This window comes from Phytophthora ramorum, assembly GCF_020800215.1.
Source record: "Phytophthora ramorum isolate Pr-102 chromosome Unknown Phyram_PR-102_s0009, whole genome shotgun sequence".
Lineage (NCBI taxonomy): Eukaryota > Oomycota > Peronosporomycetes > Peronosporales > Peronosporaceae > Phytophthora > Phytophthora ramorum.
This window is the reverse complement of record NW_027150655.1, coordinates 1640427-1666634: the sequence shown is the minus strand read 5'-3', so window position 1 is coordinate 1666634 and position 26208 is coordinate 1640427. Positions and strand designations below refer to the sequence as shown.

The 26208-nt window shown below is 52.0% G+C and overlaps 7 protein-coding genes across 7 annotated transcripts; 5 read left to right on the top strand and 2 right to left on the bottom strand.

The window, feature by feature from the left end:
• Positions 1–6298: 6298 nt before the first annotated feature.
• KRP23_10216 (FK506-binding protein 15) lies at positions 6299–9439 on the top strand (the record flags this gene model as incomplete). The annotated part of the gene is made up of 1 exon (XM_067880638.1): positions 6299–9439. The coding sequence occupies one exon, from the start codon at positions 6299–6301 to the stop codon at positions 9437–9439; it is 3141 nt and encodes a 1046-aa protein (XP_067742046.1).
• A 298-nt stretch (positions 9440–9737) lies between these two features.
• KRP23_10215 (uncharacterized protein) lies at positions 9738–10045 on the top strand (the record flags this gene model as incomplete). Its single annotated transcript, XM_067880637.1, has 2 exons — positions 9738–9824; positions 9923–10045. 2 exons carry the CDS (start codon positions 9738–9740, stop codon positions 10043–10045), a joined length of 210 nt encoding a protein of 69 aa, XP_067742045.1.
• A 139-nt stretch (positions 10046–10184) lies between these two features.
• Positions 10185–11462, top strand: KRP23_10214 (uncharacterized protein; the record flags this gene model as incomplete). The annotated part of the gene is made up of 1 exon (XM_067880636.1): positions 10185–11462. One exon carries the CDS (start codon positions 10185–10187, stop codon positions 11460–11462), a length of 1278 nt encoding a protein of 425 aa, XP_067742044.1.
• Positions 11463–11657: 195 nt separating this feature from the next.
• Positions 11658–13169, bottom strand: KRP23_10213 (Serine--tRNA ligase, chloroplastic/mitochondrial; the record flags this gene model as incomplete). Its single annotated transcript, XM_067880635.1, has 1 exon — positions 11658–13169. One exon carries the CDS (start codon positions 13167–13169, stop codon positions 11658–11660), a length of 1512 nt encoding a protein of 503 aa, XP_067742043.1.
• Positions 13170–22376: 9207 nt separating this feature from the next.
• On the top strand, positions 22377–24347 carry KRP23_10212 (uncharacterized protein; the record flags this gene model as incomplete). The annotated part of the gene is made up of 1 exon (XM_067880634.1): positions 22377–24347. One exon carries the CDS (start codon positions 22377–22379, stop codon positions 24345–24347), a length of 1971 nt encoding a protein of 656 aa, XP_067742042.1.
• Positions 24348–24488: 141 nt separating this feature from the next.
• Positions 24489–25064, bottom strand: KRP23_10211 (Succinate dehydrogenase assembly factor 2, mitochondrial; the record flags this gene model as incomplete). Its single annotated transcript, XM_067880633.1, has 1 exon — positions 24489–25064. The coding sequence occupies one exon, from the start codon at positions 25062–25064 to the stop codon at positions 24489–24491; it is 576 nt and encodes a 191-aa protein (XP_067742041.1).
• A 133-nt stretch (positions 25065–25197) lies between these two features.
• KRP23_10210 (V-type proton ATPase subunit E) lies at positions 25198–26050 on the top strand (the record flags this gene model as incomplete). Its single annotated transcript, XM_067880632.1, has 3 exons — positions 25198–25290; positions 25387–25496; positions 25573–26050. 3 exons carry the CDS (start codon positions 25198–25200, stop codon positions 26048–26050), a joined length of 681 nt encoding a protein of 226 aa, XP_067742040.1.
• Positions 26051–26208: the final 158 nt, after the last annotated feature.

Genomic DNA, 26208 nt, shown 5'->3' with positions numbered 1-26208 from the left:
CTTTACTGGATACTGAGTTACTTCAGCCAATCAGTGAGCGCCACGTCGAAGCCCATCTTGTACCTACAATCTTGTACCCACAGGTGGCGTAATCGACAGTGGCGTAATCGTCGGTGGCGTAATCGGCGTGGGTTCGGATTGGACCGGTTCCTGTCAACCGGTTCACGGTCAACAACCGATACCAAACGGGTAACCCTCAATACCCTCAATAAATATTCTGCTGAAAATCGTGCTTCACGCGCTACGTCAAGTTGATGGCAACGATGTGCTTGTGCTTCAAGACCAACTGGACGTGACATGCGGGATTGTGATGCAGACCTAGGTGCAGAATTTGATGTTCAAGCGATGGGGCGAAACCCTTGCGATGGATTTCACGCACGGCACGAACAATCTGGGTTATCATTTTGGTGCGTTTGTCTCCTTCTATAAAACGACCTCGGTTTACTGTTATAACAACCTTTGCGGGTTTATAGCAACATTATCAAATGGTATAACAACCTTATGTGTAACGCAGCGTGTGTTTCGTGCTTGCCTGTAATGTTCAGGGAGTCTGGTCGTCATTACGGCACAAGGGAGAGGATTTCCAGTTGTTGATTTCATTTGACTTAATGAACAGGCCGTGACAATCTCTACAGTGTTCGAGTATTTCAAGGTGAAGAACCCCGGATGGCAGAAGATATCTACTGCGGTTACTGACAAGGATTTTGTCTAGTGGCGTGTGCTGGACGAGTCATTCCCGGTTGCCAAGATACTTTTGTGTCAACTTCACGCAATGTCGTATTGGAAAAAGGTGATGCAGCGGTCTGTGTATCGATTGGAGATGTCCCAGCGTGACGGTCTGCTCAACATAATGACGAAACTGCTCTACAGGTACGCCTCGACTTAACTGCAAACGACAGACCTGTGATAGATCTTGTCTAATGCGGATGAACTAATCTGTGTAGCCGGACTGAAATGGAGTACGTCACGGGCTATAACGCGTTGAAGCAATATTGTGTGAGCTCCAAGAGGCAGGATTTTTTTTTGTGCCTATTTTCACAAAAACTGGAACTCGTGTCGTGATTTTGCTCGTGGCAAGTACTTCACGACGGGAAATACGAAGACAAACAGAATTGAGTCGAACTGAAATCAAGTAAAGATGTTGCTGGGGCATAAGACCAAGATCGATAAAACCATTGCTGGTCTTCTGCACCATCATATGACGATTACTGTTTCGACTATCCCGCAGCAGCACACAACCTCCCGAATGCCAAAGACTGTTCCCAATTTTTTGAGAACTGTGGCACGACGATTGTCTACCGACATGCTTACAATGGTGAAAAAGGAATGGGAGCGATATATCAACCTTATGAGTCAAGCACCATGCCAGCGAGTTGGTCTTAATGTTTCTCGATGTAAGGTTCATTGCTTTAGCGAATGTTTCACGTGTGATAGCCAGGAACGGACGTTCTCTTGTCTTTTCTACAAACCTAATCACTTTCCTTGTCGTCATCTGATGCATTTGGCGTGCGAAGGGCACGACTTTGAAGTTCTTCCTACTATAGCAATCCACGAGCGATGGAACATGTTGAGTGCATTAAAAGTAAAAGATGAACTCGCTGCTGCAGTCGATGCACTGCGACCAATTGTGCGAATGTCCAAGATAAAGTCGCTCAATGTAAGATTGCCGAATGACGAGGATGGATCTACAATTGCTACCATATCGAAATCTCCGAAACACGTTGTGTCAGCACATCTGTTTCGTGGTACATTGTTGTCACTTAAATTCCTTTAACAAACGACACTTATGACCGTGTCGTCGTTAGCACGCGCCGGTTCTGGCCTTGCCGGACGAGACAAAGCCGTTCAGCGTTGTCTGCGACACCTCCGACTGTGCCATCGGTTGCGCGCTGCTGCAGAACAACGCGGACGGACACGAACGAGTCATCTCGTCCCAGTCCAGACAGCTAAAGGCCGTCAAGAGGAAATACTCTGTCCATGACAAGGAGTTCCTCGCTATGAAGTACGCCCTTGTCAAGTTCCGGGTGCATCTCTCGGGCTCTGAAACCCTTTGTGATCTATACAAGTCTTGCGTCCTTGCGGATGGCCACCAACTCTCCTTATCTGCCCCAGCGGATGACTCGCTGGCGTCATTTTACAAAGTCTACCAATCCCGGAAGACTGCTGGAAGTCGATGAGTCTCGGCTTCGTCTTTGGACTGCCGGCTGATGCCCAGGGCAACACCGGCGTCCTGGTGTTTGTTTGACGTTTGAGCAAGATGGTACACCTTGCTCCGGTAGCTGACTCGGTCACTGGGGAACAGCCTGCAAGGCTGTTCCTGGATGGCTTCTTCCGCTATCATGGTCTCCCGGAGACTATTGTCCCTGACCGTGAACCAAGGTTCACGTCTGCCTTTTGGAAAACGCTGTTCCAACTGCTTGGAACACGGCTGCTCATGTCCACAGCCGACCATCCGCAGACGGAAGGCCAGACGGAGCGTCAATCGCGTGCTCGTAGACACTATGCACAGGATCTGTGTGGAATCTCCCCGCACATGGTCGGCCAGTTCGCGGGGCCTCGCACGGGGTTCACAACACGGGTCTGCACCCGTCCGGACAGTCGGTGGCTATCCTGCTATGGCACCCGCCAGCCTCGAACCCGACCCAGGAGGGCCTCCAAATCAACAACGCTGTGCATGCGTCGACGGGGCTCTCCCCACTCTACCTCAACGGGCTCCGGAACCCCCTGGTGCCACTCACTCTCCGTGGTGACGCCGTGGCTTCGGTCGTAAGTGGGGGAGAGGCTCAAAAAGCTGTTTCCTCTCAGGTATCAGAGGTGACACCGGCTTCCCTAAAGAAGCAGTTGTCGACTTTTGTCGACAACAGGCTTGATATGATTAGCCAGGTGCGGGACAAAGGAGTACTCCGACCGACATGGAAGAGGAAACTTAAACGTGTTTAAAGTGGGTGAGTTAGTCCTGCTCGACACTAGGAATCTACCACTAAACTCGGTCAGTTCCGCGCTCAGCAAAAAGCTGAAGCACAGGTTTATCGGACCCTTTGAGGTCCTGAGCAGACATGGCTCCGCCTACACGATCGACTTACCGAAGTCGATGACGACCCACCCGACGTTTTATGTGGGTCGTCTGAAGCTCTACCACGACCCTCAGGCTTCTGATCCCCCGCAGGAAGCGAAAGGGGATTCTGAGGTGGCGAGTTCACCACCTCGAACTGGGCGCCCGCCTCTTGCTGTGGCGTCTGCCACGCGGAAGCCGGCGCAGGGGAATGGCTGTAGGCGTAAGCCTGCGGCCTCGAAGACGCCCCGCCGTACGGGTAGGAGCCGTAATGGTTCGGCTGGGAGTACGCACAGGACTGCGTCTCCCGATAGTCCGGATACCTCGGCCGGTTCTGAAACTCAGAACGGAGGTGAGCCACCTCGTCGCGAAGACAGTCGACTTCGTACGACGACGCACGACGATCGACCCGAGAGTGGAGATCCTCACACTCCTGGCTCAACCGGGTCACATCTCCACGAAGAAGGGAAAGGGACCCCGACTTGCCTGACCGAGCGTCAGCCAGCCCGCCAAGGTCGAGACCTAATGCCATCTACAGAGTGTACACTCGACCACGGAAATCATGGATCTCCTGCTGCTGAAGCAGCACGGATTGATCAAGAGATCGCACCGACAATCTCGGATCCTCACGCTGTGGTGGAGTCTCGTACTCGTAACTGAGCGAGACCTCCTCCGGCTCTCCTTGACTGTAATGGAGAAACCCACTACCGCGTTGGAGCGTGTTCTCCGTGAGCGGCGCCGCCAAGGGAAGCGCCAGCTCTTGGTGAAGTGGCGAGGTTACCCCTCGTCACAGAGCTCATGGGCGACGATCGAGCGGCTCCAGTCTGACAGCCCGAAGGCTGTCGCGATCTGGGAACAGAAGCGGCGGCAGTTTCGAAAGTAGTCGGCGGCCTCTTAGCCGACGGACGGGGTACGGTGGTGGACGCATGATTGCCGTACCCGCACTCGTTATGAGCGCCGGACAGAGCTTCACGCTTTAGTCCTTCCATCTCGAAGTACAGCTTCCGCTTACTCACGAGATGGGCAAACTGAATTCGGAGGTCGCATTGATCCAGGATGCGATACAGCAAGCGATCCTCCTTGAGCTCCTTGAGCTCTTGGGCGGAATACCCGCGAAGGGCAACCCAGGTCCTCCGCTTGGGCTACGGTGTAAGTGTTCTCGGGTTGGACTCAATGGTAGCCCTACACCGGGTGTAGATCACCCTTGTTCTCACCCTTCTTGCGAAGGATGATGAACGCCTTGAGTGGGATCCAATGCTGAGCCACGAGGACGCATCGAGCGGCCTCAACGTCCTCAGAGAACAGGTTCACCTTTTGAATCAAGGCGCTCTCATACGCGCCTCTTGAAATAGGGCCTTCGATGAGGCCACGAATGGCACCGAGTCTCTCAAGGAACAACGGAGAACCTGTGTTCTCATCGGGCGGGAAATAGCCCCTGGGGAGCTTGGACTCCTCTCCTCCTTGAGCAGTGTCACCAGGCTCCGGCTGTGGCGCTGAAGGCATGATGCATCCGGTCTTCCTGGAGGCGCTCCTGCTGCTCGTCAAGCGCATTGGAGACCTGCTCGGGGACGTGTACCTGTCCCTCCTTCTCCGATTCTGGCTCAGAGGAGTCAAACATGGCCTTGATGACATCAAGGATTCTTGCACAGCCCTTGGGAAGGCGACGCGCTTCTTTGAGCCGGACTTTTTAGCCTTGGTATCACGTGTTTGCTGGAGGCCCTGGCCGATCGACAAGCGCTTCGTTGGCGACGCTGTCTTAGCGTCACCGCCTTCTGGTCACTCGTGGAGCCGTCGCTCGTGGACATGGCATCCGCAGGAGACGTGGACATGTTGTCCCTGTCTCATTTAGGGTCCCCGTGGACAGAGAACACGTCCTCAGACGCGCCTTTGTGGCTTGACCGATTTAGACTTCGCCCTCGCGGGCTTAGCCTTGGACGCTTTCGCGTCGCGAGGTGTCTTACTCTGAGGCATCTTGCCAGGGCCGACGTGGAGGCCAGGGAGCATGTTTGGAGATGCCTAAGTGCTCCGGGAGAGCGAAGAGCGCGAGCGGAAATGATCGGCCTCTTGTCGATGGTTTTCGACTGAGCGAGAAAAGGGTGAGAAACTTCTCGCTCGCCCCGATTGGTCGATAAGATCGACTCTAAGGGGGGGGGGGGGGATGTAACGGGGTTACATGAAGAGTGCCCGTCACTCTTTCGAGTTGGGTACATGGTGTATTCAACAACACTGACACGTGGATGGTGGCTCACAGCCACTCATGCATACATATATAGGAGAAACTAACTATAAATATATCAATCTACAATCTACGTTGTTTAAGTTAATCGTTTCCCATGACCGGAAACCAGTGAACTGCCGTTCACTTGGAATTTGTATACTCCTAACACTTCCTCGAGCGTAAGGTGCTGTGTGACTCCCGTCACAATCTAGAAGATTAATTAGTTTGGCCCGTTCGCCGATGAGGTAGTTTTCTGTACAAAGGAGGCAGGAAACTGGTCCTGCACGCCAAATCAACGACATTTTGCAAGACAGCGGCCCCGTGCCTCCAAAGAGGATACATAACAGCGTAATAGTCATTACATCAGCCAAAACAAGCACTATGTTTGCATTTTCCAACATTTCCATCTTAATGAAAAGTTATTATGAAATCTGTGAGAGAGTGGTACGAAAAACTGGTACAATACCTTGAGTACACACTTGACTTGGATTCAGTATTTAAGCTTCCACTGTAAATATCAAACTTCCTGACAAGTCCAAAATACGTTGGCGCCTAAACCTATTAATCTACGATTCGCAAATCCTTGAATTTGGAGAACAGGATACAACGGTGATTATTATTAGTGGCTTATCAATCCAGCTTCCGAGGGACTAGGCTTTCCGGCCAAACAAGAACTATTCTATATCGAAAACAGACTTTTCGACTATTACTACGATATTGAAATAGGAATAATACCACAACACAAACGTGAATTATTACAAAAATTATTATAGTACTATTTAGAAAATGATATGGGTGCAATCATTCACTTCACCTGCGTGTGACACGCCAATCGGCTGGGTTGCATCGTCGTCACTTTATCAGAAGCTCCCAGGCGTAAGCAGCGGTGGAAGAAGCCTTGCATTCGTCGTCACCCGAGTGCCCGCCGCTGCCCGTGCGCTCTGCATTGCACCCCCTCCCCCCACCCCTCTTCTCCTGATTTCAACCGTCTGCTTCTCGCCGTTCATCGCACAGTATCGGCAACGCAAATGTCGTCCAACCCGAGCTCCCGCCTGAACGGCATCTTCCAGGACTCGACCACTGGCGGTGGAGGCAACGACGCGCTGCGCTACACAGCACCTCGAGAGCCTTCGCAGAAGCAGCAGCAGCAGCAGTCGGTGGCGACCCCCGCGGCCTCCTCAGCGCCCTCTTCCGTCGTGTTCTCCACCATGGTCTCACTGTATCAATACGACACCACGGCCCGTAAATACATACAGCAAGGAGGCGCCACAGCCGGCAGTAAAGCTGCAGTGGGGTGCGTCATTGTGGGCGCTGATACGTCCTACAACTTGCTGTTCTACAACGCTGCCAAGCAGCACCTGTGTGCCGTCCCCATCAAGTTGGCGACCTTCAAGCCGACGCTGCAAGCTAAAAGTTACGTGAACTTTTACGACGATCAAGGGGTTAACTGGTCGGTCAAATTCTCGAGTGATGCACAAGTGATGGAGTTCATGAGGCAGGTTTTCCTGGCCAAGATCCACGTGGAGATATGGGGCAGTGAGAAGACAGTGACCAAGACGAACCCGACGGGTTTGATTCTGGATGATTTGGTGTTTGTGAAGGCTGAGGCCCAACCGGTGAGCAATGGAGACACGGTGGCGGTTGCATTTAGTGCTTGGCGAGTGGTGGGGAATGCGAACTCGGCGCCGGCAGACGTGGTGACCAAGTACGCACCTTTTGAGAAGGTTGGAGAGAGCGATCTGCGCAAGATTCGACTTGGAGATAGCAGCGAACGCATTAAAGCTTTGGAAGAGGGTATTCTGGGCATGAGGAAGGGCGGCAAGCGTATGGTGCTCGCCCCACCCGGAAAAACGAACGGACAGGACTGGTATTTGCTCGAGATTGAGCTATTCAAGACCAAAACAGGACATGGCGCAACGCAGCGGAAGTCTGTGCCAGCTGTAAGTACGGCAGCATCAACCGAGGCAGCTCCTCGGGCATCTACCACGGAGAAGAAGTCATCCCGACGGCGCTCAAGCCCCAGCTCTGGCAGTAGCAATTCTGCGGAAGGTGCACTATCATCGCGCTCAAATAGCACTCGCAATCTGAATGATAGAAGCGATGCCGCCAGGAATGGAGACCTCGTGCCGTACGAAGAAGACTCGAACAGTGCCGCTGCAAAGAATGAGATGGAGTTGAAAGAGTTGCGTTTGCTGCAACGTGAGCAACAATTAGAGCTTCAAGCACGTGCACTTGAGCGCGAGCGGATGGGTGCCACTGGCAGTGGTTTTGGATCCATGGGTTTCGGTTTGAGTAGCAGCTTCAACCCGAGCTCCTCAGCGCTATTTAACAATACTACGCTTGGTGGAGGACGCCCCGCGGATGCTATGCTATCAGAGCTGAACGCCAAGGTAGACTATCTGATCCGCATGGCACCAGGCACGTCGTCCAATTCTGGCTCCGGGGTCGGCGCTGGGCCGAGTGATGTGTCTGCAGTTATTCGGGGCGTGGAGAGGCTTGCCAATGAGAACGACAGGCTTTTGACACAAATCAACTCCCAGCACCAGCAGCAGTCATCGTACGAAAAGCGTTGTGAGGAACTTTTGGATCAAAATCAGAGGCTGCAGGAAGACAAGCGCACGCTACAGGAGCGGTACCAGTCAGCTGCGAGCTCTCAGCTCAATGCAACGTCGGAGCTTAGTGCTTTGGCTAGTGCTCGGGATGCTGCAGTTACCCAAACGAATCGTTTACATGCCGAGTACCAGCAACTGTTAACTGCTTACTACCAGCTGCAGCAACAACAGGGTGCTAGCAATGAGACTGAGGAACACAAGCAGGCTTTGAATTTCGAGCGCGAAGCTCGTGCTCGTGCGGAAAAGCAGCTTTCCAAGGAGACGCAGGCTCGCGGATTAACGGAACAGGAGTTAGTGCTCACAAAAAAGCAGCACGACGTAGCTCTGCAGGTGAAGGCGTCAGAGCTTTCAACGGCAACTGCTGGATTGGAGCAACAGGTTCGGTCGCTTCAGACGCAACTGCAGAAGGTTAACGACGACAGATTGCGTCTACAGGCCAATGTGGAGGAGCAGACACAGCGCTTGACGGCTCTCAGCGAAAGTAAGGAGCGTGACTCGAAGCAGCAACTTGAAAAGGCTGCCCAGCAGGTTACTCTACTTCGGCAGAAGAACCACGACTTGGCTGGCAAGCTTGACGCGTCCTCAGCGCACGTTCTCGAGTTGGAGATGGAACTGGTGTCCAAGACAGCAACACCAAAGGACAATGCAGAGGAGGAAAGTGCCCTGGCAGCCGAAGAGAAGCGCATTTTTGTTGAACAGATAGAGTTGCTTCAACAGAAAGTGAAGGATCTGGAGCAAGAGAAGTTTGAACAAGTTCAGCAGACACTAGCGTCTACTCGTTTGTCGTCACACGGTTCTAGTCCTCGTGGCCAGGAGAAGGATTTCGACGGTGAGTGCGAGAGCTGTGCTGCAGTGAAGGAGCGTGAACTGGCAGCAGAGCGTGCTCTGATTGCTGCGGAGTCGATTAAGCGCGAGGCGCAGGATATGCTCGCCGTAGCGACGCACAGTGGTGGCGGCTCAGAGGAGCGTGAACGGCTAGTGGGCCTGTTCAAGGAGTCCGTGAATGAGATGTTCTTCCGCTTTCAGGATTTGTTCGAAGAGGAGACGGCCGTGGATGGCAAGCAGGTTCTCACTGCCATTCGCAAGGTCTTGAAGTCCAGTACGAAGAGTATCATCCAGCAGCTGCAGGAATCCCCGCCGCAGCAGGATACCGAAACTGAAGCAGAAAGCGATGGCAACGTGAGTGATGGCCCTCCAGCACCTCCTCCACAGGAGATCCCCGCCGCCCAAACAACGGAAACTGTCGCCGAGCTTTTAGCGCCTGTCGAGGTAACAGTGGCGGAAGAGCGACCCGTGGAGAACGCCCGCGACGCCGAAGAGAAGTCAGCAGTGGCCGGTGCTACTGTCGAGGATACTGCCACTGGTGATGAAGAAGAGAAGCCGAGCGTATCCACGGCGGAATCGAAAGTAGAGCCAGAAGCCGCCACCAGTGCTACACCAGCGGAGGTGGCACAAGCTCCAGCCATAATAGCCTCGGCCGCAACAGCCCCTGCCCCCCATGTAGCGCAGTACCCTTCGAGCGACGAAAGTGACAGCGATTCCGAGTTTCAAGGGTAGGTCCAACGTCGTGAAACTAAAGAGGAACGGCGCACGGAGCAGCAGGACGATCGAAGGCTTGGCGTGCTTCGTTGCCACCACCACAAACTACTCTACATGTACTCGCAGCACGCAGCTCAATTTTGATGCTGGATGGCGACGAGTGCAATACAGAAAAATATCAACACTTGAACAAACTTCTTCATGCAGCCCCAACTCAACAACGTCGTAGCGTCATGCCAAGTCTTGATCGAACACTCCGTCCATTTTGTGATTGGACCTCTTTCGTCACAGTTAGCTCAAGAGAACAAGAAACGCGATGCCTGCTGGAACCTCGACCACCAAGAATACGCCCATACGCATGGGCAAGCTCTTCTCACAGATGCTGACGGACTGCCCTGTGGACGTACGTGTCTAAAATACCATTCTGGTGGTGATAGTTATTGGAGCCGAGTGGCTGCATATGTAGCCTTTTTTTAATTGTTTTCCCGCCGACACCGCCAGATCCAAGTGTACGGCAAGTGCGTGGCTGACATCCATGGAGGCGTGACTCGCCAGGCGTGCGAGAAGGAGTTCCAGAAGCTGCGCGCGTGCTTCGAGCGCGTGGCGCACAAGCGGCGCGCTTAGAGAGAGGAGAGCGCCAGTCGGCCCCATCATAAGCAGGAATTTCTAGAGCAAAATTTGCCCGAAATATCACGTTAGCGCTCCAATCGGTCCGCGACAACCGTCATTCAGGAATTTCACGCAGGTGGGTCGCATTGAGGCGATGGATGTGGCGGCCGCTTTGGCGTCCTGCGCCTCCCAGGGCGACTCGAAGCGACGGAATACGCTCACTGGCTCAGCCACAAACTCCTCTATCAGCAGTGAATGCGAGAGTAACGAAGACGCCGTGGATCGCGAAGGATCCGACGAAAGCGACGACAACTTCGGCGCCGATGCGCTGCCCAGAGATCGCGAGAGTCTGGAGCACGAACTGGTCCGACTAGATGAATTGGAGCGTAGACTACAGGGCGAGACGGCCACAGATTTTCTAGTCGGTTGTGAGCTGTTTAAGTCCACGAGGCAGCAGCGGGTCTCGATGGCCCATGCGGCTCTGGGGCGACGGCACACGGCGGCGCTGAGAGTCTACGAGTACGCTGGTGAGAAAGCCCGAGAGACCTACACCAGTCGCTGCGACGAGCTCCAGAGAGAGATGAATGCCGACATTGAACGGGAGCTGCGGAGGCTGCAGACAGCAAAAGATGGAGTGAGTGTGACTAGTCGCCGACGCCGAGCGGTGAGGGACGAGACGCCGACCAAGAGTTCGGGCAACAGTTTGAGGAGACGACGCACCATGTACACTAGCGATGGAGATGACGACGGGCCCGAAGATGTGTTCTTGGCCTCGGCGTCACCCGAGGAGAGAGCGCACAGAGTGCAGTTCCAGGAGAAGAAGCGTCTCGAGCGGCTGTTGGGACGTGCGTCGGTCTTCCAACCGGTAGTGAAGCAGGTGACGGCCAAGGAGATTGCTGAGGATCTGAAAGCTATTCGGAGTGCTGTCCCATGCAATACAGAGTCCTTGGAGACATCCGTGAGCAAGTCTAAAATCAAGATGAAACAATCACACAAGCAGCAACAGTATCAGCAGAAGAAGAAGCAGCAGCAGCAGAAGAAGAAACCGACACGACAGAGACCAATGATCATCACTCCCAGGAGGATACCACGCGCGTCGGAACCGAGCATACCTGCGTCTGCGACACTGTCGCATAGTCTGGCAAAGGCAGCATCGAAGAGCCGACGGCCCAGACTTCACTACAACCCGCGCATGCTGCAGGAGGGCCAGGAGGTCGAAGTTTACAAGCGGCAGCGAACGGAAGCAGCGACAGGGAACGTGGATGAGAGTCACGACGAGAGCGTGATCTCCGGCATTATTACGGCCGTGACCGAGACGCAGGTTTACGTACTCACAGCCACCGGCCGCTTCGATTCCTTTAACGTTCGCGACTGCGTTCTCGGCTCGCTCTATGTGCGGGCGCTACGAGAACAACAACAGTCCGACAAATAGCGTCAGCAATAAAACAACTCCCAGCATATTGGAATAGATAAGCAGGCAAATGAACACAATACCAAACGTGTGACGGCATTCGCAGCAAATCGGGTACACTGCAGCATACGTGGAAACGTCTATTGGCGGAGGATGGTCCGGTGCACTTCACTTGCTTGACTTCTCTGTACTAGTCTGTCTTGCTATGAGTTTGCTCTACTCAGAGCGGCGGATGACCTCTTGACCACCCATGTACGGCCTGAGAACCTCGGGGATAATGATGGAGCCGTCTTCTTGCTGGTAAGTTTCCCACAAACTAATGAGCAGACGAGGGACAGCGCAAGCCGTACCGTTGAGGGTATGCACAAAAGACGTTCCAGCCTCCTCACCCTTCGGGTCCTTGTGGCGAATATTGAGGCGGCGAGCCTGGTAGTCCGTGCACATAGACATGCTCGAAACTTCGCCGTACTCCTCGCGGCCGGGCATCCAGGCCAGCAGGTCAAACTTACGGTAGGCCGGCGCACCGAGGTCACCAGTGGCCATATCCACCAGCTCATAGTGCAGGCCCAGCTCTGCGTACATGCTCGTCTGAATTTCAACCATTTCCTCGAAAAACTCCTGGGCCTGTTTCTCGTTGGCACAGAAAGCAAACATCTCCACCTTGCTGAACTGGTGGATGCGGTAGATACCACGCGTCAGACGGCCACCGTGGCCAATCTCCGTACGGAAGCAGTGGCTAAAGCCGGCGTACTTTAGCGGTAGCGTAGGCGTCGACAAAATCTCGTTGCTCTTCATCGCAGCAAGCGTAATCTCCGACGTAGCAGTCAGACACAAGTCCGAGTTGGCGATGGAATAGATCTGCGTCGCCTCGCCACGCGGCTGGAAGCCACACCCTTCCACCAGCTTGTAGTGTGCCACATCAGGCGGGAACATGATCTTAAATCCACGCGCGCGCAGCTTGCTCAGCGTCCAGTGCACCAGCGCGATCTCCATCATAGCACCTTCATTGCACAAGTAGGTGAACTTGGACCCCGCAACTCGAGCAGCCGTCTGGGTATCCAGCAGTTCCAGCTCTGTAGCCAAGTCGTAGTGGTCCTTCGGCTTGAACGAGAACTCGGGCTTCTCTCCATGCCTGACAACCACACGCGAGTCCTCTTCCGCGCCAACAGGCACATCCGGATGCGTGTCATTAGGGATCTTGAGCGCTTCGAGCTCCAGCTCCGTCGACACCTGTGTCAGTTCGCTCTCGACGTCCGCGATCTCGCGCTTGATCTGCTGCCCACGGAGACGCAGAATCTCAAAGGTCTGTTCTGACTCTTTTCCCTTCTTTTTCTTGGCGGCAGCCGCTTGGCCGAGCTGCTTGGCGTGTGTGTTGCGCTCCGCTCGCAGGAGGTTGGTGGCGTGGCGCAGCTTGGCCTGGCGCTGGTACAGATCGGCCACGAGCTGCGGGTTACCCTCACTGAAGCGCTTCTTGCCGTTCTCGATGGCCGCGTCAACGTTCTCCACCAGCTTCTTGTAGTCCAGACGTGCCTTCACATGGCCGTGCAGGGTTGAGGAGAAGTCGACGTCGTCGGGGATCAGCGCGGCGGTAGTGGCGATAGATCCAGAGGCGGACGAGGAGAAGAAGGACGTGTGAGTGAGCTGCGAAGTGGATGCGATGCAGCGAGGTGCTCGAGAGAAACACACGCGCGCGAGCGCCACTGCGTTGCGGGTCGGCAGCACAGGCATCTTTGATTGAGATGTGCGGCTCGAAACGCTGTGTGTGGAACACACAATTGTGGGTCTTTCGGTGCATGTAGTATTCCATAGAGTAGTAGCAATCATAATGATGTTATCATTATTACTACTACTATAACAGCCGAGTCTGGGCCACTATTATAGTAGTGCTTGTTGAGTAGTAGCAAAAAATGGCGCTAATAATAGTAGTTTGAAACTTCAACCTGCCCAAAGAGCACGCGAATGAGTGATTCTCTACTGGCACGATGCGCAGGCTGGTGTCGGCGCGAGGAATAGCCTTATAAGCAGGAAGACGACACAAAAGAACGCTGTGTTTCGCACTGAGCAACTTTGGGTTTGAGGAGGGAAACCTCGAAGGTGCCAACCCTCCTCCGTTAGACTAAACAGTATACATTCAAGTATACACTAACGGTTACATACCGAACTGCGCGGTATAGTCCCAGACGTATACACCAACGACAGGAAACACGACCTTCGTCACATCTATTCTCTTCCTCCTGCTCGCGTCGAATTGCAGAATAATACAAGCAGAAATGCGTAAGAATTGTAAGCATGCAACGAGAGAGAGAATACAAAAGACGCCAGCAGATTGGCTAAACGTGGTTGCGAACTCGTCAGAAAATAGGATGCTCAGCAATGTGTACCATCAATGCTGTGTCCGAGCGTCCAATACGTTCGCTGTTTCGGACCCCCCCCCCCCATGTACAAGCTTGGCTACATCGTGGTGGCGCAGAACAGCGATACGTTCATCTTTCTTGGCCCTGTCCCTGACGTTTAATCATCGGTGTGTGTATCCCTTCTGAATGGCATCAGCTGTCCATGCAGCGTAGTCGTCGAGTGGCTTTGGCTGTGAAACAGCGTCGGTAAGTGTAGCAGAGTCACTGGATGAATCCGGTGTTGTGTCGATATCGACCGAGCTGTCTGAATTCAGCAGACTCTGCGTCAATCCTGCTTGACTTTGAGGCACTAATACGATTGTGGACTGCAGCGGCACCGATGCTGCGCTCGGCGGGAACCATATCTGTCGGATGTCAGGCGCAGCATGCTGCTGAAGCACTCCAGGAAGATGAGCGTTTGAAGAAGGGGAGAGAAAATACGGTGTCGTATCGTTGATAAACCGAGCTGCTGGGGCATCATCGGAAGACCAAGCAATTGTATGGCAAGTTGAGCTCAGATAGAAAGTTGCAAAGTGAGATTAGTGTTAGAAGTGCTAAGCTACCGAGGATGCCTTGGGGAAACAGCTCTCACGCTTGACCTTCCTACCTGCACATCGCAGCTCCACGCCTCTAGCCACTTAAGGCTGCCGCTGCATGCCACTCATCCACTGCTGTCGCTGGGCCAGTCGTGTTGCCTTGGCAACACGCGTCTTGCCTTGCCATTTGCTGGGGGCCCTGGCCAAGGAGATTAGTGCTGCGATTGGCGTCGAGATCGGCTCCGGGATCAGCAGCTGGATCGGCAGCTCGCTTCGGCAGCTCGCAGTGTCGTCTACGTCCGAGCACCTTTGGCGCTCAACACTGCCCCTCAAGACGGCCACTGCGCGAAGAAAACATGAAACTTGAAAATCGGGAAAATTTGTCACACCGAAATGGCCCGTCTTGTCACATTGCGACTGGTGAATTTGACCCTGTTGAAGTGGGAATCGAAATTGTTGCCGTTAGAGTAAAGCAACGAGGTATGGGGCGTCCACCGAACGAACGTACTCCGTCACGAGCGTAGGAACTTCACCGTAAATTGCCTGGAACGATTCCCACGAGTTTTCTCTGTCCTCGAGGCCACGCCAGGCGACGTACAGTTGCCACTCACTGGCGTTTGCGTCAAAACGGTGGTTCACAATGGCGCGAAAGCCCAGCACGATGCCTTGGGTGGCGACATGCTCTCGAATCTCGGCAGTGTTACCGAAATCGGCATCGCAGTAGTGTTTGAGCCGCGACCCATGCACCTCGTACTTGTCCCCCGTGAGCACATGGGTAACCATGAACGAGTGCGAGAGGGAACGGGCCACGCGAAAAGATAAACTGGTTGCAGCACAAGCGACGCGCTTGACTGCCAACGGTGCCTCAGTCCGAGTCGTTCCACTCTGGCCCCACCGCGAGACAATATCTGCCCATACATTTTCCTCGCCCTTGATATGCTCAATCGTATAGCGTACACCTACAATCTGCAATGCCCAGCGCTGCAGCTTGCCGCGTAGATGCTGTTTGATCATCTTGTCAGGTGCGAATATATGAATGAGATTCGCATGGTCACAAAAAATGCCGACTCCTTTATCACGCTCTAGTAAATAGGCCAGGTCACTGCACTGGGTAAGCTTCCTTATCCACTATGGACCAATTCTCTTGTGACCCAGTGAAAAGACCACCACGACACACCAGCAATTCATGCGCCTGCTTCGCGACTGGCAAACCATCACCCATCTTCGCACTTGGCTGAGCACGACAGACCAGCCAGTAAGCGATGCATTACTGAACAGGCAGACCGTCGAGTCTGCGTCGGCGAAATACGGCTTTGACGACGTCACCAGCAGGTTGACAATAGCCTCAAAAGCCGCTTTATCCTCTTGTGTCCAGCTAAGATCCACACCTGCAAGGTGCGATTTGCGCCGCCCTCGGCGCGCCATTACAAGCTCGAGTTTAGTTTGCAGCGGGCCGACGACACGAGCGTAGTCGACCATCTAATCACGAAGCCAGTTGACAGCGCACAGGAACTGCTGCAAGGCAGCAGCAGTAGGCGGCAGTTGCATATCTGTCATCTTCCAGACGAGTGTTTGATACCAGTGTCGTCGATCACTTTTCCGCACCACACCACCGTCTTGCCGAAAAGCACACACTTCTTGGCGTTCAACTTCAGCCGGCTGGCACGCAGGACGACGAAACGTTTGCTGTAATGGGTCTGCTTAGACCCACTACTTAAGCTTACACGTGTGCGCACGTGTAGGAGGAAGCGTAGGAGTAATTTACTTAAGTTTAGTATACTTGTATCCGCAAGTATACTGAAACCTAGATAAATGAACCAAACGAAAGCTTTGGTGGTAAATGAGAACTGTATTGATTGTAAATGGGGTTTCCTCCTAAAACTGATATTTCTAATGAGAGGTTCTGCCATTGGATGGCTGGCAGAACCCCTATCTATTGAATGACTCTCATTGGTAGAAAGGTGTTACTTTCTACCAGTCATATGCCTTTTGCTATGAATGTGGACCACCCTGTGGTGGTCACCTGAATGTATGCCTTAGTGCATGTTGCACTAAGGTAGGAGGTGAACCGAATGTGTAGCCCCGCTACATTTGCGCAGCTCAGCGATGTACTCCACTGCGCTCTCTGCAAACAAAAGCAAATCGTCAATCCACACCAAAAGGTTGTGGTAGAGCATCTCGCGGAAACACTCCTGCATTTGGAGCTGGAAATGCATCGCTGAATCGCTGGCACCTTGTGTTACTCGCGTTGGCGTGAAAACTCCATAGTCTGTGACAAAACTGAACAATTCTTGGCTTGCTAAGTCTAACGGTAGCTGCCAAAAGCCCTTGAAAAGGTCGAACAGACTGAACCCGTATGCGTCCTTGACGCTCTATGTCACTGCAGACAGATTCGGGGTTGCTCCGGCCAACGGCACCGTGCCCTTGTTGATTGGTCGATAGTCGACGGTGAACTTGTGACGAAGTCGGTGAAACTTTCTCGCCCAAGTGTATAGCAGTAGCCTAGACTTCGTCCTGAAACTTAAGCCTGGAGGGGGTGTAAACCCTGATCACAGTTCCTTGAAACAGTGATTCAGAGTGGCGTGGCACCTTGTGTAATCTATATCGGCGTCGATTGCTTCGGGGGAAGCCCGGGTATATCACCAAAGTGAGTTGTCAAATACAAATAGGCCTTGAAAATGCTGAGCGTAACGTCCACTTCCTGAACGCACTTCTCCGATGTCTGGAACCGGTATCGAGAACTTGGAACAAACACCACTTTCAGATACCCAATACAAATACAGAGCTATATACAAAAAACAGCCGTTACTTATTCTTATAGCTTGAACGGTGGGTCTGAACACCAGTCAACTAAGGCTGATTTCAGGATACTGGTCAATCCTGAAGCCTTTTCCTCACACGCGCACCACCCTCAGATGAGGGAAATAATACACACCAATACAATCCTACCTCCAACGCAGTCTATCAAATATTCCTGGGGATGACTGCTACTATCACCCAAGAAGGCCTTGTTAATATGAAATGGAACCCCGCCCTTACCGTACGCGCAACGGGTCCAACTAATAAATGGAATGCAAGGATCACGTCAAATACTTACGTGAATGGTCTCCTCGCAACTGGGCTTGAATCTTGTAGAGAGCCCCGCACCGAACTGCCCTCAACCGAACGGCGGACCCGTGTCCTGCTTGTCAGAAGCTCACTTACTTCGTGCGACTTGCGTAGTAGGGGGTTAAACGAACTCTGATTGTCTAAAGTTGAGCATCGGGCAGCGGGCAGTATTCTCTTGATGACATTCTGCGCGCGCGCACCAGCACAAATTCTGCTTCTGTTAGGCTTCAAGATCTCATCACAGGCAGTATATGCATCGCTCGAAACATCTCACTGCTTTTCTCTGCTCTTGTCCCGAAGTGAGCGCCGAACAGACCGCGGCAGTGGCAGCAAACTACCCAATCAAGATGAGCCCAAAATGGGTCGTATAAGCAGTTTCAACCGCTGGGGTCGCATGCTGCAAAATTGTGCAATGTAATGCGGCTGGTTGAGAATGGGTCTTAACAAGGTTTTTACTCCAGATCACTATTTTGGTCATTGTCTAGGGTCCCTAAACCAACGTATCGTCAGAAAAATTAAGAAGATATATGAAGCCAGATAAGCTTATACGTATTGTACGTTTCAGGCATTTTACACGCACTATTCTTTGAACAAATCGTTCGTCTAATTTTAGGAGTCGCTGTGAATAGAAAACGCATCTCTTCCTCGAAGGGGCAGTTCGTCTTTCAATCCAACCGCCGGCATTACCAAGATGCAGGCCGTGCTGCCCTCGCTGCCCGAGGAGTGTGACGCAAGGGTCGCTATCAAGATAGGCGAACCGCAGTTGGGTTGCAGGTCTACCCATAGTTCGCACGAAGCCATGTTGAAGGTACGCAGTGTTATGAGAGCGACTTACGCGGCTGCTAACCAGCGACGCTGCGGTAAATTGGGATAAGGTAACGATATCTACGTGAAAGCTACCGTCAATGCTCGTCAAAGGGGATACAAGCGCGTGCCCGACGACGATCAAGCGTTTAATCAGTTCTTTTCAGCAATATGGGCAAACCCAAAGCGTCAAGATCACCGGTTCTATTTATTTTTGTATGCGACTAGAGCCGGAAAGGCAAATCCAATGCACCGAGCTACGGCAGCACGGATGGCCCGTTTAACTCGCATTATCTCAGAGCATCTACAAAATGGGAGCATCTCTCCGGTAGGACCAGCATCACTCGACTACTGGGCTACGGTCCAAACCCGGCAGCCCGACACAGCCCCAGTGGTACGACCTGATAGTGAAACATTTAGGCAGCCTAACATCATCGACGCCCAAGCTCAGCGACACCAACAGGAAGTGGCTACTGTTGCTGAAGCAGCAACACGTGAGACTCGGCGTATACATGTGCGACTTAATGCGTGTTCAAGCCCATTGACTTGGACATTCAGGTGGTATGGAGAGCTCTGGGGCTACCTGGATACGATCCTCGCCCTCCATACAGAGATCGTGTGATTGCAACAACCAACGAACCACATGATATGGCCGACGTTGACCATGCAGAAGAAGATGGTACAAGAAGATGAAGTTGAAGTTATCGGTCGCCAAAGAAAAAGAAAACGAGGAGACGGTATTCAAGAAGAGGATATTGTTTAACTAGTTAATTTCTGCTTTTTCTATGAATACATGCTTTACTAAGCCCGATGAATATCCGCACTCGCGATACATTTTTTTACCAACAGAATCATTGGCCCGAGTGCATTCATGGAAGGGCACATCTATCATCGCCTCTAGATTGACCCTGAACGCCATATTGGCGTGGTTCACTATCCACCTCTTCAGTAAAGAAAACGAAACCTCAATCGGGTTTAATTGCGGGTAGTCGGGAGGGAGAAAGAAAAGTAAGGCACCTGTTGAGTGCACGAGCTCTTCCAGCTCATGATACATATGTATCTTAGCATTGTCGAGAATAGAAATGATACTAGGAAGTGGCCACGGGTTTAATAGTGGTGCAATCTTTCTCGAAAGGCTTTGTAAAATGTTTGCGCGAAAACATCCCTCCAGTCATCTCCTAAGTAAAAATCCGGCTGTGTCCATAGCTGCGAGGACAGACACCCTTTCTCCTCTAGCAAATGAAAGGTCAACTACAGCAGCCAATCCTCTTGGCGACCATGCATACCGCCGCATGCAGTCGCGGCTGGCCTTGGCAGTCTCATCGAGAAAAACGGGCTGGTCTGGGCCCGAATAATATGGCAGTAGCTTGTTGTAGTAGACAGCGATCTCTGAGGAGGCTGCCTGTCTAGCTCACTTGCTGAGAATCTTGCGAGTGAGATGGAGGTCAAAACGGAGGACGCGGCAAATCGTAGCCTCAGACGTATTTCGAAGTGTCGGAAAGCGAGTTTTAAGAGCGCTACGCAGCTCGTCGAAGTAGACACATGGCTGCAATTCAGAATACTCGGCGACATATCGGCAGACTTCACTTGGCCATCGAAAGGATTTCTGCTTCTTGTCTTTGTCTTCAACTGTTCCTCGACCCAGAAACCACCCATACCGATCCTTTAGGCGTTCCTAGAACGTTTGCCACAATCGCTACCTCGACATCGTATAAGCGCACTAATGTTACAGCTCGCCAGCAGAGATCACTGGACTTCGTCATTGTAAAAGTGATTTTGTCTAACGAATTGTCAGAACGAATGGCACTTGGCGCGTGTGTCATTCGTTCTAGCATTAGTTAACTCGCTCTCGAATTCGTTGAACCTTTCAAATGTGCTACTCGCTCGACGTTAATTTGTCATGCTTGGTCCAACAACCCGTCATGAAATGGCTAAGCCGTGCCAAAATGCCTGAAACTTACAATATGCTCCGCATTTAGCTCTTCACCCGGGTTTTTGTTCTGTGTGCTGAAATGAATCCGTCTACAAATTATGGATGAGCCTCCTATTACTAAACAGTATATAATGTCGACTTCAAACGAGCATACTCATTTAATAAAAACAGTGTTAACACCAAAATCTTACACGAAAGTGCATCTGTATTACTTGGTCATATTGCAATCAAGATTCTTGTCGGCAATGCATAGTGCGCGTAAGTGTAACGGTAAGAAGTGCTCTGACGCTGACGACTTTCCTCAAGCGATTTGACAGTTAGATCTGGAACCAACCACCAAATATCAATCTATGCAATGCCACCGCTTCCCTACTCCAGCGCTGCGCTGGCCTTGATCGACACGCACTCTATCGGCTTCTTCATAGCCTTGAATAAGATTGGCTTTCAATTTGATATAGCGCATTTCAGCTTGTTTTCCACCTTTAATACAGGTCACAACACACCACATCAAATTAAAGAGACAGTTAGTGCTCTCAGACACGAAGCCAAAGTCGCTCAGGGACTGGTACGTAGATGCAGAGATGTAGATAGTGTGGCTGTCGTCATACTTTCGTCTATAGATTCCCATTCTGGTTGTTGTACTTCGTGTTGGGGGGGAGGGGGGGTCGTAGTGCAGAGGATACATAAAAATAGCCGGTCAACGAGGTTTTTATAGAAGGAAGTGGCTGTGTAGTGGTTGATCGTGGGTCAAGTAGCAGGTGGATTGCGGGAGGTATAGTTGAAAGTGAAGATTCGGCGGTGAAAAGCCGATCGCGGCTTAGAGCGATCTTCAGTTGGGCAGTTTGCATCTATGAGATCAACGACAAGCGCTGCTAGGTGTTTCATATATTCAGTCTTTAACCTACCGTCTAAGTCGTAGTCGGTTCCCATAGGCCAGGAACCGTGAACTTGTTGTTCACCGAGAGCTTACACTCTCTAGCATTTCTTCTGTGCAAGGTGCTTTGTGTGCCCCGTCACATCATTGATTGTAGCTCGAGCGTGGGGAAGCAAGAGTTGAGAGAATGGGCGAGTGGGGATGTCTCTTAAGTTGGAAGGGCAGCAGTCCATTATGCGCGACTTTTCAATGGGAGGTGTAGGAAATTCCTAGCATAGTATATGTAAGTAGTACTATCCGTTCTGATATCAGCATATATATATTAGACTACTGAAAGAATAGTGCTATCGGCTAGCATCATTGATATCAATTTCATTAATAGTTTTAGGAATATTAATATTGATAGTATTACTAATTGATACAATACTACCAAATCTCTAAAAACAAAAATTGCAAACGAGATTAAATGAATAGGTTCGTTTTTTAAGAAGAAGTTCGTTTTCTATGAATAAGGTCGTTTTTATGAATAAGGTCGTTTTTTAGAATAGGTTCGCCTGTGAGACTTAATAAATCGAAACAAATTGGCAAACCTGTGGAAATAAATATTTGATGGTATATTTTTTCAGAGGTTTGGCAAAAAAAAGTTTGCCACGGAATATATTTTTTCACAGGTTTGGCAAACTCTTTTTGATTTTTATGAAATAAAATTGAGAGCGGAAGTTTGCCAAACCTGTGAAAAAATATATTTCGTGGCATATTGTTTTACAGGTTTGGCATATTTCCGTTTCTCAATTTTGAAACGGATTTTTCGGTTTGTTTTATGAAGTTTGACTTTCCGAGCAGCAAAAGTGGAGGATCGGCTGCCTCATTCGCGAACGCGGTGCTTTCCAGTGACTGATCTAGTTTGCCGGCATGAAGAAGTTCGTTCTGCGGAGAAGCGGCGTTACTCGTACTCTGTTGTCAGCAGTGTTGCTGATGCTCAGTGTTGCGACGGATGCAGTCACGAGTGAAAGGTACCAAAACAGAGTGCCGGAAAGTTCATCTTTAGGTGGTAATGTTTCGTGTGTGAATAAAACTGCCGATGTATGGGCTCAAGACCACCCCTACATGTACCAGCCTCACTGGAAACGCCTCCCAGATGGGAAAGTTGTGTCGAACAATGAGTCAGAGTTTGGCAGTCTTGAAGACTTTCGCAGTGCGGTTGCAGCTCAGACCCCATGGGTTTCCAAGTGGGTGCTCCCGACCCAGGGTCGCCGCACCTTGAAGAAAGACATACCTCGACTCCTAATGTATAACCTCGTGTCCCCGATGGACTATGGCAGCTCGCTAAGGTCTAGCAAAGTGCGTCGGCGCCGAAACAAAGCGGTTCGAATATTTCTCATGGACAACTTGGCTCTGCCGCTGTTGAAGTCATTGGGTCGTGTGGCGTGGAACCTCATCCAGAGCCATTACGTGGGCTACTTTGAAGATGAGATGTTCGCCCAACGTCTGAAATTGATGAACTCCAGCGAGATGATACGAGAGTTCAACCTTACACTGCCGGCAGATGCAATCGAGGTAATAGAGAGTGACGAGTCTCGGCCAAACACGACGCTGGCATTCAAATGCAATGGCGATAGCCTTCGTGCGCAGCTATATGCACGCTACAGCGCCGCTTTTTCACCGTATGCGGGATACTCAAACCGGTATTACGCACGCATCGACGATATGCCACCACCAACGTTTCCAGCTGACAGCTACCCGTGGCTTTGGTCTCCACGTTTAAACGTAACTCGAGTCATAGCGTCACGCCTTATGCAAGTTCTCGCTCTAGAAGATGAAAACGAGAATAGCGGCTCAAGCTCCGAGGATGTCGACGGAGGACTCGAATTTTCTTCATCCAGTTTTGCCGCACCCAATAGCAATTCATTTCCACAGCGATTCAGGGACTTAGCTATTGAATCGACCGTCATCTCGAGCAATGAACCAGTGTTTAGAGAAGCTGAGGTGAACAAGAGCGTGGGCCAAGTCGGAACCAGAATGAGTGGACGCGAAATTCAAGCTCTGGAGCAAATTCAGCTGCAGCTGCAAGAATTTTACTTCGAGACTGGCATTCCTCGTTTTGCAAGCCGCTCAAATGGTTCGCACTCAGTTTTCCCATCGCTGGCAGCATTTCTCCGAGCGAACCTGACGAGTAATAGCAACTTTTCTGTCTCTGAAAACAGTGGATCCGGAAACCTTGGTAACTGGAGTCGAGCTGGCAGTGTTTCGTTGCAGCATCTTGGCGATATGAAAGCTACTGAGACGGATTTCTCGACGCGGAGTGGGGTATACGCTGCGCTAGTTCAGTTTTATGCTTATCCATCAGTCGGTAATTGGGTATTTGCTCCTGATGAGCACGTTGTCGATGAAGACGCACCCGGGGATGACTGCACAATGGAGCAGCAGTGTCTGGTACAGTCCGGCGTGACCGTGTACACACCTTCATTGACAAACCTGACACTGTTCAGAACGTTTGCTACCACTGGCATAGCTTCGGCTACGAAACGTGCCATGCGACTGGAGGCGTTGCTGGGAATGGTCCAAGTTGCGTTTGAAGCCGAGCGTAGAGCGCTTAATCATGGTCTGCAGGGTCCGTCCACAGTTTGGTACTCAAGCCACGACCTTGACGTCGATGAGTTTGCTGATGCTGTGCTCGGAACCGTGAATTTGTCAGTTAGTGAAGATCCAACTCCGCTGCACGTGTTCGAATACCTCCTGAATGAGCGCGTGCCTATTCTGGACGATATGGTGTCATACTATGCAGACACGAACCACGACACCAAAGTCTCGATGGAGCTCAACCAGAGCGTTCCCATGCTGGACAAACTCATCGAAAGCGAGCTGATCGAGTTGGTCAGCGTGGTGGAGAGCCAAATTAAGGTTCTCGGTGAGTCTATCGCTTTCTACGTGGAAACTCGAGCTGCGAGCCCACAGTACCATGAGGTTGTGAACGCCACTGCACATGGGGACTTATACAACGGCAGTGAGTACACATTGGTGGGCTTCGGCTTCATCATGCCCGCAACCAACGACAAGAACGTGTTGTACTATGACCTGAAGCTGCCTGTCCCGTTCCATCTCGCCCTCCGTCTCATCATCCGCTTCCAAGAGAGTCGCCTGCTGTTACCTGAAGAATCCCGTCAGCTTCTCGTTTGTCTTGCCATGGCTCTCAACAATATTTCATTCTACCGCTGCCGTCCGGCTGCTACCAGTGCAACGCCCCCAGACGACAAGTGATTACCAGCTAAGAAACGGCTAGATACATATGAAACCCGTCCAGTAAGCAACAAGACATTTACGACAGAGAACAGGAGTCAAAGCCATCAGCATCTTCTTATTCAGAAGGAACCATCTCCCCCCCCCTGTCTTACCTCCTTTTTAATTGCTCATGAACGTTTTGTTCTCTGCGAATCCCTCGATCGACGCCTTGCCCAGCGGCGACGTGAGGCAGTACGCCTGCAGCCTCTTCATCATGGGCGTTTCCAATCTCTCGGGCACAGGGCTCTTGCCGGAGATATAGTTGAAAATGTCGATGGTCTCCTCGTTCAGAATGTCCTCGTACTGCTGCAGCTCGTGGCTCGAGAGCTCCATGACGTGCAGGCTGGCCCAGCGGCCCAGCAGCAGGTCCACCTCGAGCCAGCCGCGCTGCTTGCTGCGGTAGATTACACGCTTGCGGTTGGCCTCGTCCGAGTCCACTTGGTGCTCGCCCTGGCTGGACACCGGGAAGTCGCCCTTGGCCGCGAAATGGTCCGCTCGGATGGCGGCACTGCGCTCCAGCGCCCGCTTGGCCTGCTCCTTGGAGATACTCCGCACGAACGCGTTGTTGTCCACGTCCGGGTTCGTGGACAGCATTCGCAGCGTCTGCGGCCTCGCGCTGCGTCGGGCAGCGGCGCCGATCGTGCTCAGCATCCTCTCGTTTTTCCTGTCAAAAGCTGTTGCGGAACGACGTGTCATTGGCGGAAAATAAAGTTATTCAATTAAGTACGAAATGAAGGCGTAAGATCTCTTCGAAGGTCTTCAAAGCCAGAACCAGGAAGAGAAGAGAGCGTCGCCGTTGTGTGTGTAGTGCCCAAGCCCGAGAGCCAAGATGAACGCGTCCGATGCCGACCGCCAGATCAAGCAGATGGTGAATTTCATTCTCCAGGAGGCGCAGGAGAAGGCCAATGAGATTCGCATCAAGGTAACGAAAACTACGGATCTTTTGGCGCTTGTGGCGGCTGTTGTGGGTAGTAAAGCAGGAGGAGCCTTGTACTGACTGCGTGGGATCTTTGGCTAGACGGAGCACGACTTCAACTTGGAGAAGCAGATGCTAGTGCACAACGCCAAGATCAAGATCCAGGAGGAATACACGCGCAAGGAGAAGGAGCGCGAGATCAACAAGCGCATGTGAGTGGGCTGCTCGGCAGGTTGTGGGAACTTTGTAGATGGCTGGTGGTGACATTTTACGGTGGTGTTGTGATAGTGCTCGCTCGGCAGAGATCGGTGCCTCGCGGCGACAGAAGATGATTGCCCGTGACGATCTCCTGAAGACGCTCATCGTGGACGGCCAGGGCCAGCTGAGAAACTACACGACGGCGGACGACAAGAACAAGGTACTGCTGCGCGACCTCATTGTGCAAGGTCTCATCAAGCTGTACGAAACGGACGTGGTGGTCGCTGTACGTGCCAAGGACGTGCGTCTCGCGGAAACTGTGATCAAGGAGGCCACGGACAAGTATATCGCCACGATGAAGAAGGAGGCCAACCTGGATGTGAGCAAGGTCAAGGTGTCGCTCAACAAGATTCCCGATGGCATGTTAGCCGACGCCAAGGCAGGCGGCATCGTGCTGTACGCCAAGCAGGGCAAGATTGTGTGTGACAACACGCTGGACACGCGTCTGGACCAGATCTATTACGACCTCAAGCCCACGGTCCGCAAGATGTTGTTCCCGACTCCGTAAGGGGGGACTCCGGGCGAATCAACTTTCGCTACAAGTGAGTGACGAAAGAGAGAGAAGGATGCATCGAATTCAGCGTCGCGTTGCCATACTGTGCAGGAATCTTCCAACACGGCGCGCCAACCTGATCAAATCGGAACGAGCACCAAGGCCTAGCTAAG